General features: G+C 40.3%; 1 protein-coding gene across 2 annotated transcripts in view; it reads right to left on the bottom strand.

The window, feature by feature from the left end:
* ranbp9 (RAN binding protein 9) overlaps positions 1-19,383 on the bottom strand; it is a 74,905-nt gene that overhangs the window by 14,867 nt on the left and 40,655 nt on the right. For both annotated transcript variants that reach the window (XM_060932286.1, XM_060932276.1), the window contains exons 4-7: positions 18,684-18,851; positions 6,774-6,796; positions 6,045-6,229; positions 622-734 (exon numbers count right to left, since the gene is read on the bottom strand). In XM_060932286.1, coding sequence (XP_060788269.1) covers positions 622-734; positions 6,045-6,229; positions 6,774-6,796; positions 18,684-18,851 — 489 coding nt within the window. The remainder of the gene's footprint in view (positions 1-621; positions 735-6,044; positions 6,230-6,773; positions 6,797-18,683; positions 18,852-19,383) is intronic.

Genomic DNA, 19,383 nt, shown 5'->3' with positions numbered 1-19,383 from the left:
TTGAATGCTTAATCCAGTGCCTGGTATACACCAGTTGATCATGGTCAGAGAAAAGCAAGCCATTCTGAAGCGGAGAAAAGAAGGGGAAAAAAATAAAAAAAAAAACACTACCCAGTCAGAGCCGCTGCACAAGCACTGGGTTTAGCCAGACAATTTGAAATGTCCTGAAAAAGAAAAACCACTGGTGTTCTAAAAATCAGACATGAAAAGGTCAGCCAAGGAAAATAGCAAAAAACAGTTGATAAACATCATGAGCGCTGTGAAGAAATACCCAAAAACAAGGCAGGGATGAAGGGATCACAGTCCATTGTTCAAAGATTTGGAAGCAAAAATACAGAGGCCGTACCACAAGATGCAAACAACGAATCAGCAGTGAGAATTCCCCCTGCAGCAAGACAACGACCCAAATCACACCGCTGACACAACAAAGGAATTCATCAGGAGGAAAAAGGGGAAGGTTTTATCCTGGACAAGTCAGTCAATCACCAGACCTTAACTCAACTGAGCAGCATTTCACCTCCTGAAGAGGAAACTGAAGGGCCTTGCTGTTCCTATACTTTTGGAGGAGACTATACAAGTGATTGGTATTTTTGTTCATGTGACTGACGTGTGCAAACTTACTCTGTCTGTTTTTGATTGAAGCGAGCTCCTCGTGCACGGCCTGGTCAGTGGACTTGGCGAAGGCTTCAGCCGTGGCACAGTAACTATGATGGACCAAGTAAGAGGCCACCATCCTGTCAACACAGAGTAGAGCTCAACACACGTGTCCACGCAATACTGCAACCAAAGTGTCCTGCACTATTACAGTACAATCATTATTCCATTACTGCTTTTAATGTGTTGAGACTTTTACAAATGTATATACAAAAATAATGCACACATTCTAACCTACAGTGGATATAAAAAGTGTATACACCCCGTTAAAATGACAGGTTTTTCTAATGTACAAAAAATGAGACCATGATAATTAATTTCAAAACTTTTGCCACCTTTAAATGTGACCTATAACCTGTACAATTCAATGGAAAAACAAACATCTGTTGGGGGAAAAACAAAAAAATAAAAACTGTACAATAAGCTGGTTGCACAAGTGTGCACACCCTTAAACTAATACTTCTTTGAAGCACCTTTTGATTTAATTACAGCATTCAGTCTTTTTGGGTTCACACCTGCCATCAATTAAACTGACTCTGATTAACCCCAAATAAAGTTTACTCCGTTGCATCCTCCAGCAAAAGCCAGGGTTCACAGAGAGCTTACAAAGCATCAAAGGGATCCCATTGTTGAAAGGTATCAGTCAGGAGAAGGGTACACAAACATTTCCACGGCATTAGATTTACCATGGAGCACAGTGAAGACAGTCATCAAAAAGTGGAGAAAATATGGGACAACAGTGACATTACTGAGAACTGGACGTCCCTCCAAAATTGATGAAAAGATGAAAACTGGTCAGGGAGGCTGCCAAGAGGCCGACAGTAACACTGAAGGAGCTGCAGGAACTTCTGGCAAGTACTGGTTGTGTACTACATGTGACAACAATCTCCCGTATTCACCATATGTCTGAACTATCAGGTAGGGTCAAAGAAAAACATCCAGGCCCGGATAAATTTTGCAAAAACTCTCCCAAAAGCATGTGGGAAAATGTGTTATGGTCTGATGAAACCAAGGTTGAACTTTTTGGCCACAATCCCAAAAGGTATGTTTGGTGCAAAAACAACACTGCACATCACCAAAAGAACCCCATACCCACGGTGAAGCATGGTGGTGGCAGCATCATGTTTTGGAGTTATCTTCAGCTGGAACAGGGGCTTTAGTCAAGGTGGAGGGAATTATGAACAGTTCTAAATACCAGTCAATTTTGGCCCAAAACCTTCAGGTGTCTGCTAGAAAGCTGAAGAGGCATTTAATCTTTCAGCACGATAATGACCCCCAAGCATGCATCGAAATCAACAACAACAACAACAACAAAAAAAAAAAAAAGGCTTCACCAGATGAAAAAAAAGTTTTGGAACGGCCCAGCCAGAGCCCAGACCTAAATCCAATTGAAAATCTGTGGGGTGACCTGAAGAGGGCTGTGCACAAGAGATGCCCTCACAATCTGACAGATTTGGAGCGCTTTTACAAGGAAGAGTGGGCAAATATCGCCAAGTCTAGATGTGGCAGGCTGATAGACTCCGACCCAAAAAGACTGAATGCTGTAATTCAATCAAAAGGTGCTTCAACAAAGTATTAGTTTAAGGGTGTGCACACTTATGCAACCAGCTTATTGTACGTTTTTTATTTTTTATGTTACCCCCCAAGAGATTTGTTTGTTTTTCAATTGGATTGTACAAGTTATAGGTCACATTAAAGGTGGGAATTATTTATCATGGTCTCTCTTTTTTTTTTTTTACATTCGAAAAACCCCATCATTTTAACAGGGTGTGTACACTTTTTAAAAAAAAAATATATCCACCTTATCAGAGTCAACCATTCTGATATACGATACAATTTCAAATACAGTTAGGTTTCCCAGAAGATGGTTTGCGGGGGGAACTTTGTCGTCATCATAGTAGCAATTCAGGGCTCAACATTAACGGTAGTCTGACTGTCCGGGACAACCAAACGTTTGGTCTAGACAAGTTAAATCTGACGGGACAAGCTGAATATTTGTTGAAAATCACCATTTTTATAGTATTTATTCGAGAGTTGCATCAATAAAGTTCCAACAAAACTAGTTCAATCACCTCAGTGATCTGGCAGTGTTACTGTTTACGAAATTCCAGGGAAGCTGAGTACAGCAGGTAGGTGTGTGTGTGTGTGTGTGTGTGTGTGTGTGTGTGTGTGTGTGTGTGTGTGTAAAAATAACCACGTCGTAATATCTAATTATAGATTACTGGACTTTGAATTCATTGAAATGGCGGATCAAATTCCTCAGTAAAATAAACATCTATGGTGACTCATTTCATTTGGACATTTTTTTATTGTATCTTTCTTTTGTATGGTTCACATTAACCATCATCACAAATGTAAAATATTTTGCGGGAATTTTATATGACAGTACCGAACTCACTTATGGTTTTCTTTCACAACGTGATTGTCACTTATGTCCAACTTGTTTTCTTTCAATTTTATTTCTTTAAATTCATTTATACTTCAAGGTTTTATTGGATTAATCAAGATTTAACTTCATTTCCTCCAGAAGATTTGAATTTCGGTGAATAACTCTTAAAACTGCAGATCAGGTAATGGGTTAGAACACATGCACCATAATGGGGCATTGGATAGTTTTTATTTATGGTTCAAGTTTAAGTTATAAATCATAAATGATAACTACTTTTTGACAAATTTTGTTAACCACTTTCCTTTCACTGAACTAATAAATGCATAGTAATTAAAATGTTATGGTCAGGACAAGTGAAAAATCTTGCTGCTGTTCGACTGGACAAGTGGATGAAAACGTTAAATGTTGAGCCCTGTAACTCAAGCAACCCAAGCCACCAACGTAACTGCCATTAAAATAAGGACTCTCAGAAAAACAAATGATCAGTTATCTGCAGAAAAAAAAAAAAGATACTTAAAAAAAGTAACTGAATTTTGCAACAAGTCAAGCTACAGTCACACTACAGCTCGTGATGCTTTGCGATGGGTTATCTATGAAAGTGAGGCATTTTGGTGGCGATGCATGGTGATATACAGGCGAGCAAAAGTTGTGGTCACTTGACTGTCACACCTTTGCACGCTTGAGCGGCCATACTCGCTCACAGGACCCAGTCATTATGCGAAACACCTGATGGTGATTTGATTTGAGCACAATTAGCACGTGCGTACAAGGACGCTGTTTTCACAGAGACTTTGCGAAGCATTATCACGGTCACATTTGTTTCTAGCCATATTTATGACTGGGCAAGTCTTCTGCTTTATGTTTTACTTTCGTCTGGGTTTTGTTACTCTGACCTTGCCTCACGTTTTGTTTTTGTAAATATCACGCCTGCTAATAAACACTCTTCCTGCACTTAGATCCGTCTACCACAGCATACCTGACAGAAAACTTCACAGAGTCTCTGTGAAAACAGCATCCTTATATGCACGAGCCGATTGTGCTCAAATCAACATCAGGTGTTTCCCATAATGGCTGGCTTCCAAGTGCATGCACAACACGCTCCCCGAACATAAATGCACTTTAAATCTCGGCGGAGGTTAGGCTACATCAAGCCACCGTGTTTATAAAGCTCCTACGTACATCGGGGACATGGATTAGAGAAAACACATCTCAAAAGGCTGGACGATGCTTCCCCGAGCTTCAGGAAGTATTCCCAAAGCTATCTGCGAGGATTCAACGCTTAGTTTGCTGACAAAAATATCGCCACCAAATTTCAATGCACGCACTGATTTTTCGCAACGTTTCTGGGTGCTCACAAGACGGAGACGCACCAAAAGATAATTTGCAAAGCTCGGAGAACGTTCGCCGTGCATCTCAGAATTGATGGTGATGCTACAAATTTTTTAAAAATCGCCAAGTATTCGCAAACCCATTGCGAGCTGTAGTGTGACCAGGGCCTTACCAAAACCTCTTTTCAGCAGCCACACATTCTAAATGAGTTGAAACAAAATCAAAGTTCGTGTGGTTTTGCCCTGATATGTGGGTGACAAAATGTGTCATGAGTCAGACATTACGTAAAAAGAACCAGCACAGGCTCTGGCACCAACACGGTCTTGATGGAAAAGCGTTCGGAGGTAACATGAAATGGATAAATAAACAATGCACTGGGGCCATAACCCCACATGGGCTCACAGATCATTATTATGGAGTTCACTTGACTTATATGGAAGATTTTAAATTGAGATTTTATAAAATACCAAAAAATAAAAAATAAATAAAAGTTAAGGTTAGTTCCTCTTCAGGCCATTTTACACTGGATGACCGCGACACCATGTACAACACATTCCCAGATTACACTGCACGTGTGCCACTTTTGACGTGCGCCACTTCTGACGTGCTACACTAGAAACCCTACCAAGAACGACGCTCATGTTGTACTTTGCATCGAATGGGCTATACACGCACTGGCCACTTTATTAGGTACACCCATCCACCGGCTGTTTTATGCAGTTATAAACCAAGAGCTTCAGTTAATGTTCACTTCAAACATCAGAATGGGGAAAAATTGTGCTCTCTGAGACATGGATGTTGGTGCCTGATGTATTCGTGTGTGATTGGAGTATTTTAGGAACTGCTGATCTCCTTGGGTTTTCACAAATAGGTCTCCAGAGTTTACACAGAATGGTGCGAAAAACAAAAAACACACTGAATGAGCGACGGTTCTGCGGGTGGAAATAACCGGCTTGTTGATAAGAGAGGTCAGTCAGAGGAAAACGGCCAGATTGGTTCGCGCTGCCATGAAGGATTAGAGAAACTCATCTAATCACTCTTTACAACCGTGGTGAACAGAAAAGCATCTCAGCATGCAACAGCAGAAGACCACGTTGGGTTCCACTCCTGCAGCCAAGAACAAGTTCCCATTAAAGTGGCCAGTGGGTGGATTTCATGTTGAATCCTACTGCATCACAATTCAAAGTTCGGAACTGAGCAAGTTTAGGTGTAGGAGCAACATTCGTGTCTGTAAAACAAGCTTCAGTGCCTTTACGGGAAGCAACTCCCAGCACTGATCTAAATCAAACGTAGCAGCCAAGATGAGACGTGTGCTTTCGTTCTGCATCTCTTGACTTCGATATGCTGCAGCACGACACGCAAGCCCAGTCCTCTCATTAGGCACAGCAAGTACAAAGTGCCTACTGTTGTAGGCTCTTACACAGAGACTCGAAAAGCATCATTAACTGTGTTTAAAAAAAAAAAAAAAAAAAAAAAAAAAAAAAGAGAACCAGTCTTTCCCGTACAACAATAAACATGATGTGTTACTCTGCATAGAAATTATTCGTTAAGATAAAACTGATCCGTTCAATTTTCAAAAGTTGGAAGACCTATAATTTGACCCAAAACAGAATAATAATTTAAGTTTCAGAAGCCCTGAAATAATGCTCATCACCATCATAGGGACACTCACTTCTGAATCATGGCCTGCCACTCGCCCTCTCGCTCACCAATAGGACACCGTTCAATCTGAGCCTGGATCTTGGTTCTCCACTCACGCATGTAGTCCTCTATGTCAAATACAAATGGATGCTGCCCAAAATTAGCATCCACCACCTCTCCCGGGGTCTGAAGTCCCACTGTCGGGTACAGGTTGGGCTGGAGAAAGACATTAGGAATTAAGTCTCTTTTATCAGCACTGTGTATATGAGCACTGAACATATTCACCAATGTTTTTTTTTCATTAACACAGCTTCATGGAAATGAATGGTAGAACAGCATACGGTTCTCTCGACTGGAGAAATAACTACAGGGAGCAACCATTTTTCATGATCCAATAAAAAGAAAGGTCAAAGCTGGAAAACCAACGCACTTCACGGCATATTTTGAGAAACATGAATGCTGCAGTTATGCCAACTGTCTTTTCCTCTCAATGGCTGATTGTTTTGGTCTAAAACAGACATTTTTGTTGTCTAGTAAAACGTTTAAAAAAAAAAAAAAGCCATACAGTCCAACCATTCTTGCAAAATCTCGACAAGTCTCGAAAGACATAATAATCATATCCAGGTCACCATATGAGTAACATATCTAGCAAAATCAACCAGTTATTGTTCTTCATACCAACATTTAGGATGAAAAATACAAATTACATAAAGGTTTTGATAAAGGGAAGGAAAAAAAAACTGCTAAAAGAAATACTTACTGGTAAATCTGTAAAAGCAATACCTAGGGAAAAAAAAAAGAAGCAAAAAACCAACAATGTTATTAATGTAAAGGTCACTCATTCATGTCATCATTTCATACATAAATCTACACCATGACATCCCAAAAGGTTTTATTCCTCTTATTACACAGCAAATTTGCCAACAACTGCAATTTTATTTCTGAAAAAGGACAACTTCTTATCCATTTAATGTTTTGGAACGTCCATTAGGCACGTTAGTTCCTGTTGTCACTTCCTGTGCACAGCTACCAAACCAGATGTTCCTTCATCAGCACCTCTTATTTTTTTCCTGTCTTTGAAGAAGAAAAGAAATGTGTCTTCCTCCCCCCCTTTCTTTTTTTTTTAAAAAAAACAAGAAACCTCAAAAATGCAAGCTCCTTTCTTCTGAAGAGCTTCCTGGAACATCTGTACCTCCGACAGTTAAAAAGCGCCGAATGGCATCTCCTTTGATAATGTTACATGAACATCACCCTACACAAAGCTTCACCATATCAATGATTATAAATTATTCTTGTATTTTTTTTTAACCTGTTTATTATTAGGGTGGCACGATGGTGTAGTGGTTAGCGCTGTCGCCTCACAGCAAGAAGGTCCGGGTTTGGGCCCAGCGACCGGCGAGGGCCTTTCTGTGTGGAGTTTGCATGTTCTCCCCGTGTCCGCGTGGGTTTCCTCCGGGTGCTCCGGTTTCCCCCACAGTCCAAAGACATGCAGGTTAGGTTAACTGGTGACTCTAAATTGAGCGTAGGTGTGAATGTGAGTGTGAATGGTTGTCTGTGTCTATGTGTCAGCCCTGTGATGACCTGGCGACTTGTCCAGGGTGTACCCCGCCTTTCGCCCGTAGTCAGCTGGGATAGGCTCCAGCTTGCCTGTGACCCTGTAGAACAGGATAAAGCGGCTACAGATAACGGATGGATGTTTATTATTAATCTTAGGTTATATGGAGGCGAGGGTCTACCAAATGAACTAGCTGTTACTATAGAAGGGCAATTCCATGTAAATGTCAACCTCACCATGCAAAAATAAAGCAACATGTAATACATCAAAACCACTCCCAGAGATATCACCTAGGCCTGTATTTTACAGATGTGAATAAGTTGAACCAATTTGTAACCAACCTAATATGTCACTGTCAGTCTCTCTTTCTTATAATGTAAAACCCAAGCTAAAATCAACTTTGATCATGTACAATTCTATATTATTGCCACAAGCCACAGAAATGTATGCTAAAATCCACAAAACAGCAAAACAATAGCCATCCTAAATATTATTTAAGAACTTTGATAGTTTTAGCTGATATTTAGAGTTTTTCAAAGGGTTATGGTGGTTAAATTGCTGATTTTCTAAACATATGCCATGTCTATTTCAGATGCGTCACATCCATAACGGAATTATGTCACATCCATAACGCTGATTTTTTCTTCCTAGATTCTGCTTGAAATAGAAAATATTTTAAACAAAGGCTTTTTTTATTTTCAGCTAAGACTCCTTTATTAAATGCATGCCTGCATTTGGATATTATGTTTGCAATTTCACAGAGTTTGATGAATATGTGCAGTCACCCTGGAAATGGGGTATTTTTTCCGTCACATCCATAACGCATGTCTTTTTTGGCATTTTCTAGAGTTCTAAATGTACTATGGGAATTCTTTTTTTCCCATGACTTCTCCAATATGAGAGGTCTTAAAAATATACAACAAATTTTAAAATACTGGAAAGGAATAAAAATTAACTAGGTCAGTTGTTGCCATTTTGAGTCCAAATGTCACATCCATAACGCTGGAATTGCTCAGAAACAAGAATGTATTTGGATCAGCGCATTCATATAAGCGGCGAGGTTACTGAAAATTAATCAATACCTTACGATCAAGTCGATTCGAGAATTCTACATCACTGTGCTATAAATGAACAACACTAATATTTCTATGTAATTAAAGGGGACATATGAAAAACTCACTTTTTCAGTGCTTGTGCACATACATTTGGGTATTTTTAGTGCCTCTCAACCTACAAACTCTGAAATGAGACGCTCGGTCAGTTTCTTTTGTTCTGCCCATTTCAGAAAACATGAGCTTCAGCAAGCCGTTCAGATTCGTCTCCACTTTCTAGGTCACAAGACGAGCTCGTTAGAATTATCCCGCCCCCTAATCTGAGCATCTCCACTCATGGCTTGAGAACTACCTTTGTGAATGAACCTTCACAGGCAAAGTGCTAGCTGATTGGCTGGCAGAAGAGGAGGCGGGGTGAGCAGTGGCTCATTATCATTTAAAGGAACAGGCTCAAATCAGCCATTTTGAATAGGGCTGTTTAGACAGGAGGAGAAGGGAGCTGTGGTGTTTTATCCTTGTGGTATTTTGACCCTCAGACATTTAATAGGCCATTTGCAGGAACTGGTCACGTGTCAGTTTTCCCCATAGCAACAAGCCCGTGGTGGGCAAGCTAACTTGACATTCCTTGACAACCATAAGAGCTTGACTGGCGATGCCAAGCAATCCATTTCTGTAATAGCTGTTTTTACCTTTTCTACTGTCTTTTTTGACCCGAATGTGTGTGTGTACTTGGAAAAAGTTTGTGGTTTTAACTTCTGTCGCAAGTTAAAGCGAATCATTGAGAATCAAAAAAAAAAAAGTTTTTTGGACTCAAGTTGGTCGCCGCCGAAAGAAATTCACGTGTAAAATGGCGGATATATCTGTATTTATTTTCAAGAATCTTCACACATTAAGCAAATGATAAAAGGTAGAAAAGGAGAAATTATAAAGTTATAAACATACCTGAGAAACCCGCCATTTTGCACGTGAATTTCTTTCGGCGGCGACCAACTTGAGTCCAAAAAAAACTCTTTTACGGCCAATGATTCGCTTTAACTTACGACCGAAATTAAAACCACAAACTTTTTCCAAGTACACACGAAAATTCGGGTCAAAAAAGACAGTAGAAAAGGTAAAAACAGCTATTATAGAAATGGATTGCTTCACGTCGCCAGTCAAACTCTTATGGTTGTCAAGGAATGTCAAGTTAGCCTGCCCACCACGGGCTTGTTGCTATGGGGAAAATTGACACATGACCAATTCCTGCAAATGGCCTATTAAGACCTTGTGTCAACTTGTGGAAAAGGGGTACGTCACCTTTAAAAAGTTACTCTTTATTAGAAATTTATAGGACTACGTGCAAATATTTTGTGATGAGTATTGTCTCCACCTTGTCTGCTTAGGACACAGCTAATTAAATATCTTGAGCGTTATAGAAAATTAAAAAAAAAAAAGAAAAAAAAAAAAAACACCACCACACAGTCATACCACTCCTCATTACTATTAAAATGTTTGGAAATTAGTGTAAATGTTATAAAAGGACAAGACACTTGGCGTTTCCAAATGTAAAGATATTAAACAAAGAGTCATCAGGAGGTGACGTATCCGTCCTGGCCCCCACATGAAACCGCAATCCAAATTTTCCTAAGTTGAACTGGTTGCCATGGAAATACGGGGGAGAAAGAAAAAGAAAAAAAAAAAGAGAAAAAAATATATATCACAGAAATCGTAAAATGTCAAAAGGCACAACTCCGAGAGTCACTTAACATAACCGTCAGGTTTTGCAAAAAAATAAAAAATTCCTGACAGTTTGAGTTATGCTCCGAAAATATGCCAATGTTATTCCTATCTTTACAGTGGATATAAAACGTGTACACACCCCGTTAAAATGATTTTTTTTTTTTTACACATCGGAAAAACCTGAGACCACGATAAATAATTTCAAAACTTTTCCCACCTTTAATGTGACCTATAACATGTACAATTCAATTGAAAAAAAATAAATAAATCTGTTAGGGGGAAAAATATTTATTTTAAAAAATAAAAAATAAAAAATGTACAATAAGCTGGTTGCATAAGTGTGCACACCCTTAAACTAATACTTTGTTGAAGCACCTTTTGATTGAATTATAGCATTCAGTCTTTTTGGGTCGGAGTCTATCAGCCTGCCACATCTAGACTTGGCGATATTTGCCCACTCTTCCTTGCAAAAGCGCTCCAAATCTGTCAGATTGCGAGGGCATCTCTTGTGCACAGCCCTCTTCAGGTCACCCCACAGATTTTCAGTTGGATTTAGGTCTGGGCTCTGGCTGGGCCATTCCAAAACTTTTTTGGGGTCATTGTCATGCTGAAAGATGAAATTCCTCTTCAGCTTTCTAGCAGACTCCTGAAGGTTTTGGGCAAAAATTGACTGGTATTTAGAACTGTTCATAATTCCCTCCACCTTGACTAAAGCCCCTGTTCCAGCTGAAGAAAAACAACCCCAAAACATGATGCTGCCACCACCATGCTTCACCGTGGGTATGGGGTTCTTTTGGTGATGTGCAGTGTTGTTTTTGTGCCAAACATGCCTTTTGGAATTGTGGCCAAAAAGTTCAACCTTGGTTTCATCAGACCATAACACATTTTCCCACATGCTTTTGGGAGAGTTTTTGCAAAATTTATCCGGGCCTGGATGTTTTTCTTTGACCCTATCTCATAGTCCAGACATATGGAGAATACGGGAGATTGTTGTCACATGTAGTACACAACCAGTACTTGCCAGAAGTTCCTGCAGCTCCTTCAGTGTTGCTGTAGGCCTCTTGGCAGCCTCCCTGACCAGTTTTCGTCTTTTCATCAATTTTGGAGGGACGTCCAGTTCTCAGTAATGTCACTGTTGTCCCATATTTTCTCCACTTCTTGATGACTGTCTTCACTGTGCTCCATGGTATATCTAATGCCGTGGAAATTTTTTTGTCCCCTTCTCCTGACTGATACCTTTGATGCTTTGTAAGCTCTCTTTGAACCCTGGCTTTTACTGGAGGATGCAACGGAGTAAATGTCTGAACTTTATTTGGGGTTAATCAGAGTCAGTTTAATTGATGGCAGAAAAGACTGAATGCTGGAATTAAATCAAAAGGTGCTTCAACAAAGTATTAGTTTAAGGGTGTGCACACTTATGCAACCAGCTTATTGTACGGTTTTTATTTTTTTCCCCCGAACAGATTTGTTTGTTTTTCAATTGAATTGTACAGGTTATAGGTCACATTAAAGGTGGGAAAAGTTTTGAAATTATTTATCATGGTCTCATTTTTTTAACATCAGAAAAACCTATCATTTTAACAGGGTGTGTACACTTTATATCCACTGTATTTGTCGCAACAATATCAAAGAGTGACTTTTGATAATTGTAAGTCAAGATGGCAGTTAATGCCTTCAGGGGTCCCCCAGGGGTCCATCTTAGGGCCGTTATTTTTCATTATATTTGTGAATGATTTGCCCTCGGTTTTGCATCACTCAAAACACCTCCTATTTGCCGATGATAATAAAATCTTTAAATCCGTTTCAAATATAGCTGACTGTGAGGAATTATAATATGACATTAATGTCATTAGGTGAGCGGAGTCAGCGTTGGAAATTGAACCTCAACGTCAACAAACATGCTTACATCAACAACAAGACGAAGTCAGTAAATTTTGTTGACACAATGGAGTCAAATGCTCTAGCAAAAGGTTAAAGAAATCAAGGACTTGGGTATAATTTTAATCAGAGGATTTCTCACTCAAATCTCATATTGAGAATTTGTAAGAGTGAGGGTAGTATCTCACTGGGCTGCGACAGCTTGCGACAAATTGCGAACGTCATTCGCGAGAGAGTTTCAAAAGGGTCTTGAAACATTCGCGGGGCTTCTCAATTTCCTCGCACGAGTCACAAAGTGTCGCTCCTTCGTCAGTGAAATTTTGAACATGCTCAAAAAATTTGTGCGACAAAATTTCTCTCAAAATAGGCGCAAATGCGTCGCTGGTGTCGCAAAACCGTCACGAACCCTTCTCAAGTCAGTTTCCGCGAGACACTGTATCTCACTGGGCTGCGACAGCCTGCGACTAGTTGGAGACACAACAATTGCGGTAAAATATGCGAATATCAATTCAGTGTGATTCCAAGTGAAAACTGTCGCTACTTCGCATATATTTTTATCGCAATTGTTGTGTCTCCAACTCGTCGCAGGCTGTCGCAGCCCAGTAAGATACTGGCTTAATAGAATGCTTGGGTTTTTAAGAAGGACATGTGAATCTAATAATTTTCTAATACATCCGTTGTCAAATCATTGTATATTGTAAGAAGTAAATTAGAATACCGTTCCATTATTTGGTCGCCTCAGCAATGTCTAATCGAAGAGAATCAGTTCAAAGAAAAGTTTCCGAAGTATTTTTGCTACAAGTCGTCTATATCGTATGAAAATTTATGTAAAAAATTGTATTTGCCGCCACTCTCTTAGACGTCGATATTATGATTGTGTTCCTGTACAAAGCTGTAAACATCTTTTTTAAAAAATGGTCCATATCTGTTATCACAGATATTGTTGCATGCGCCATCTAGACAGTTGTGCCACATGGAGCTTTTTCGTCGAGCCCTTGGCCGGACAAACATTAGAAGCAAATCATATATTGGTTAGGGCGCAGATAAATTTTAACCATCTCCGGTAATAAGACGAAATGTAAAAGAATTTTTCTTTTAATGAAAAGATTTTTTTAGTTTGATATGGATGAGTATTTTTACTATATACCGTAGATTTATCTGAAACTACACATGGTTTAATTTTATTTGGTATATCTACCTCACCGGCGGCACGGTGGTGTAGTGGTTAGCGCTGTCGCCTCACAGCAAGAAGGTCCGGGTTCGAGCTCCGTGGCCGGCGAGGGCCTTTCTGTGCGGAGTTTGCATGTTCTCCCCGTGTCCGCGTGGGTTTCCTCCGGGTGCTCCGGTTTCCCCCACAGTCCAAAGACATGCAGGTTAGGTTAACTGGTGACTCTAAATTGACCGTAGGTGTGAATGTGAGTGTGAATGGTTGTCTGTGTCTATGTGTCAGCCCTGTGATGACCTGGCGACTTGTCCAGGGTGTACCCCGCCTTTCGCCCGTAGTCAGCTGGGATAGGCTCCAGCTTGCCTGCGACCCTGTAGAAGGATAAAGCGGCTAGAGATAATGAGATGAGATGAGATCTACCTCGCCCAGGACGGAGTCCACCAGGGCGCGAGGTATTGTTTTCAGTCGGGTTTCTTTGTTTTTTTTTGTAAACGATACATTATGGGAAGACGGCTGGACTTTCAAGATAAAAACTTTCAGGATAGATGAGCATTGGTCTCAAATACAACCGCCAACATTTTGAGGGTCATCCGGTCAAGGTCACCCAAAAGGTCAAAATCGTTTTTGTTGTGTCTACTGCCTCATATAGACCCTTCCCACTGACGTCACCGGAAACCGGAAGTAAACAAACCCTGCGCCATATTGGAAGACCAACAAACTCGTGATTAGGGGGAAATAACGGCAGCGCGCGGAATTTAAACCCACGAGGCACTTGATTCATCATAAACCTACAATGGTAAACTTTTGTGCTGTGTTAGGGTGTTCCAACAAAGCTGATGGGAAAGGTGAAAAGAAGTCTTTCTACAGAATACCAGCTGTGATTGAGACACAAGCAAACCAAGGAGCTTTCTGCCAGGAGACAGAGAATAAGTGCATTACTGAGTGTCTGTGAGCAAAGGAGAGCCTGAACGTTGCAACCTCCCTATTGGCTGTTTATAAAAATGTATCAATTGTTGCCCTTCATCGCGGACTCGAGAGACGAGACCTGATGAGTTAGTTCGTTGGTAGCAGAACAAAATGTCTGGACACAAATCGGGTTTTCAGAAAAGGAAAGAAAATAAACGCAGGGTCGAAAATACAAAAAAGGAGGCAGAAAAAGCAAAACGAGTTAAGGTAGGACAAATGTTTACTTTTCTGAGGCAGCCCGCCGTGGCTGCCTGCAGGCTTATTTATTATAGCCCATTTAGTTAAAATAGTTGATATAAAATGTTTATAGTTATAGTTATGTGATGGTTGTCCTCAGTGTTCGAACTATGCCGATATTTTCGGGGGGTCCCTTTTTTTCCCTGGGGGGTGCTTGCGCTCGTCTTGGAGCGCGGATCTCCAAACACGAGAAGCCTATCTTACGCACATATCACACGGACTCCACACCACCACACACGCATCGCATCTGAAGTCATAACTCATCAGGGGGAAATCGTGTCCACATTGGCATGTTCAAAAAACAACCTCGTGTCAACAATGATACCACACGCAAGAACAAAAAAAAAAAAAAAAGTCAGGCTACTCAACAACCAACCTGGCAGCAGCAGTTGGTGTCATATCGGTTTATTTTATCTTTGATGTAAACACAACACTTCGGATATGCAAATGCTTCCCGTTACACACGATTGCTATGTCAATAAACATCATTTTGCCAATATTTTAGAGACCCCCCAACATTTCCCAAATCATGTTTTCAAGGGATCTTATGTCTGTTTCAGGGGATCTCGGATCCCCCGAGTTCAAACACTGGTTGTCCTGATTTAGACTGGTGTGTTTTGTTTTTTTTGTTTTTTTTTTGGGGGGGGGGTGTTTGCGCGATGTTGCACCCGGGTCCAGATTAGGGCAGAACCGGCCCTGGCTACATTTCAGGTGTAGTTTGTTTTATGTATGTATGTACTTGCATAGATGTGTACTTGGTCTTCCAATATGGCGACTACCGAAATCTCGCGGCGCGGTGACGTCATGCGGGAACCCTCTATAGAGGCGCTAGCCACTACGTCATCGTACTGTAAGAATGTAATGCTCATGCACTGCGTATGTGCATAAACGTGTTCTGATTAAAACAGCCGGCGAGTGTATACAGTCCGGTTCACCATTCAAAATAAATGGACTAGACTAAAGAAATCGCTTTCAGACATGTTTATGCTTATTACCGAGGGAAAGTGCATTCCTATTTTTAAAATATACTCCAGGTCGTCCCCCTTTCCTCGCCTTCTTCGGCCAGTTGTCCCATGTGTGATGTCGATGTGACGTACTTCCGAGTTGTTACAGGAAGTTGTCAAAAAGAGTATTCAGACCACTGAGCTCTAGCGCCAGGCCATTTCCAGGAAATAAGAGTTTGGGTCATATAAAAAAGCCTCGGTTCAGAGGTTTCAGTTTCAAAAGCTGTAAGAGTAGAATAATATAAAAAAGTACAAACATGGTATATTTTACTTCTGCGATTTTTGAATTGTTCATTTTTGGATTACGCTTCATTTTTGGATTACGCTTCATTTTTGTAGCTACTGCCTCAGAGTAAATATATGCTATATTTACTGTATGGACATGGGATCAGAAAATTTTATTTATAAGCAGTAGCCACATGGACCCATAGGGTACCTTTTTTTTTTTTTTTGCGATATCGTCCTTCATATTCATCAGAAGTGCGACCGGGCGAGGTTTGTTTTGCCTGGCAAGACTTGTTTCACATATTTTAAGTCATGTATAATTGTTTGGCATCATAATTTGTTTTATATATTATGCATTTTATAATTTTCTGTTTTACATCGGTTACTTTTTAAGTGTTGGGTTTTATGGTTTAATTGTCATCATCGCTGTAATTGGACCCGCACGGTCTGTTGATTATGAATGAATAAATGAAATGGAAAATGTTTACAGACGGACAGACAGAGAGAGAGCGCGCGATAGCTATATTCCCCCAGCATACAACATGGGGAGATAACAATTCCACATGAAACTCCTCTTTGAATAATGTTTTTTTCCCCCAATATGATAAATACTAAACATCAGCACATGTGTAAGTGTACGGAAAACACCTCATTTAATATTACATAGGTGAAGTTTTGAAATGCTTTTCCAAATCCAACCTCAAGACATGGAAGGTTATAAAATAGAGAGGTAATTTTGTACTGCGTTTCTGACGTACAGTTGTACGCTTATGTCATTTTTGGGATTGCTGAGAACAGGACAGAAGGGCGTCCTCATTGGAGAACTTTCTGGAGGACATGCTATGCCAGCGGTGTGTTCAAATTCAGCAAAACGAGGCAAACGTTCCAGGAGAATGGGTTCTCTTTCAGTGTGTTGCTAGCGAACGTTACAAATTTAGCTAGGTCAGCATACTTGGATGACCGTAATTGTCTGGGCTACTAATAACAAGCAAGGTCTCATTTTAAAAAATTTAATGACCCAACACTTTAGCTGTATGCGATGTACGCAAGTTAGCCTAAACTAACGACCACTGAGAGAAATACTATCGCAATTAGTCAAGGCTACGGATTGATAATTGTGCGCTCACAAAAAAAAAAAAAAGCTTTCAGATAAAGTATGAACGTAACTGATGGACAAGTTAACAATTTGAATTGTTATAAAAAAGGTGAAATAAAAATCAAAAATATGCATGTATATATTTTCTGGGATAATTCACTTCTGGCCACACAGCTCCACTAATCCCGCTTCCATTTTTTTTTTTTTCGCCAAGAACCTCCTCCTCAACTGATTGAAAACGTTACACTGATGGCATATACATAGTTTTCCACATGACGTCACAGAGTCGGGGATTCCCTAGTGGCGGCCATCTTGTGGGTCAAGCTTACCGTATGGGTGACTGAGCACACATTGTAACGTGCGAGTACAAAGTCTTCAAAAGAACCCAAGCAGGCTATTTAAAGCTAGCAATGGTGCACACCTGTTGTATTCACGGCTGTCGTAATAGGTCAGATGATGTCAAGCGGAGCTTTTATGGAATTCCCACTGTACGGGAGCACGAAGGCGAGCAAACAAAGAAACTCAGCATACAAAAGGAGAAATCTATGGCTTGCGAGAATCAACCACAAGGATTATCAGCCTTCCAAACACAGCAAAGTCTGCTCCGATCATTTTATAAGTGGTAAGTTATTTAAATAAACAATCAATTGCAAATCCGTTACAGTCCATGAAACATAGGAAGTATAAGGATGAGAGGAAAAAAAAAAAGTGAATCGGAAAGCTGTGCGCATTTGCGCAGCTTCGCGCAAATGTGCGCAGCTTTCCGATTTAAATCAACTCGATATTATACATACATATTTATATGCAGTGTTGAGAGCTCTAAAATTCCAATGTTTACCTACATACCTTGGCTGTAATTAGGACATGACTGTCACTTGGTTTTATATGGTGGACTTCATGGACCCAGCCACAGACAAAATAATTGTATGACTCCAGCGACTTGTATGCTTTGAGGTCGTCAAGTGTGTAGGCACTTTTACTATTCACGAAATAGTTCACAATATCAGGGTACGATATGGATGGCAGCCCTGCATAGTCACTTGAAAATGCATCTTTGTCCACTTCGTAGGGGTCAATTCCCCCAATCAAGGCCAGTTTGGCTGCATACCGTTGTCGTGAGATGTCGTCCAATGTATCTATATACTTCTGTTTGCTTGATTTTGCCGACATTGATCTTTATTTTAGAAAACTGACTATATAACTTCATAAATTCGTCCGAGATAACGTAGCCAGTAATAGCGATGGTCCGTTTTGTTTGCCCCACAAGATGGCGGCTGGAGGGCGTTCCCCGGAATGCCGTGACGTCAGTGAAAACTATTTATAGCAGACAGACACTCTTATCCACAGCAGCCTGGGGAGTAGTTGGGGATTAGTCGCCTTGCTCAAGGGCACGTCAGCCATTCCTGCTGGTCCAGGGAATCAAACCAGCAACCTTTTGGTCCCAAAGCTGCTTCTCTAACCATTAGGCCATGGCTTCCCTCATGTTCATGAGCATTTATTTGCCAATTTGAACGCACCTCATGGATGATTAAATGATAAAAGCGATAAAATTATGCTTGAAAAAGGTTTAAAAACGTCCAAAATTGAAAACTCCAATGAAGAAAGCCATTGCTAGGTTTTCCATTAATTGCGGAATTCTGTATAAAAATGCTTTAGATAAAAGGTGTCGTGGAGTTGGTATGAAAACACAGAAAGAAAGAAGAAACCTAATCCTCAGAGCAAGCATGGATTTGTTTAAAAAGTGAACACATGCGCATGGCTGATGTTCTGTACCTAGACTATGGCCGTTCTTTGTGTAGAAGCAGGTGTTGTTGATGAGGTTGACGCAGCAGCCGATGACGTCGCCTGTGGTAAACGTGGGGCCGTATGGCTGCCCTGTGCCTGATGAGCAGAAACTGTGTCCGTCGTCTCCGTGATAACCGTACGAGTGCTTGTCCCAGCCTGAGAAGATAAAGTCAGAGCAAATCAGACACAGCACATGGTGGTGGATACATACAGCAGGGCAACACCATGTACCTTATTTTCAGACAAAATTGACTGACATACATACACACATCATATATAAAAATTAAATAGACCTGCCCATGTCCGAAATCACTCACTACTGACTATATAGTGGACTATATTGTGAGTTTGCCATTTTGTAGTGCAATCTGAATGTATAGTGAGAATTATTACACCCTATATACAGTGGTGCTTAAAGGTTTGTGAACCCTTTAGAATGTTCTCTATATTTCTGCATAAATATGACCTAAAACATGATCAGATTTTCACACAAGTCCTAAAAGTAGATAAAGAGCACCCAGTTAAACAAATGAGACAAAAATATTAGACTTGGTCATTTATTTATTGAGGAAAATGACCCAATATTACATATCTGTGAGTGGCAAAAGTATGTGAACCTCTAGGATTAGCAGTTAATTTGAAGGTGAAATTAGAGTCAGGTGTTTTCAATCAATGGGATGACAATCAG

Source organism: Neoarius graeffei, chromosome 1 (genome assembly GCF_027579695.1).
Source record: "Neoarius graeffei isolate fNeoGra1 chromosome 1, fNeoGra1.pri, whole genome shotgun sequence".
NCBI lineage: Eukaryota > Metazoa > Chordata > Actinopteri > Siluriformes > Ariidae > Neoarius > Neoarius graeffei.
Note: the sequence above shows the minus strand (reverse complement) of the source record. Positions and strands in the feature narration are given on the sequence as shown.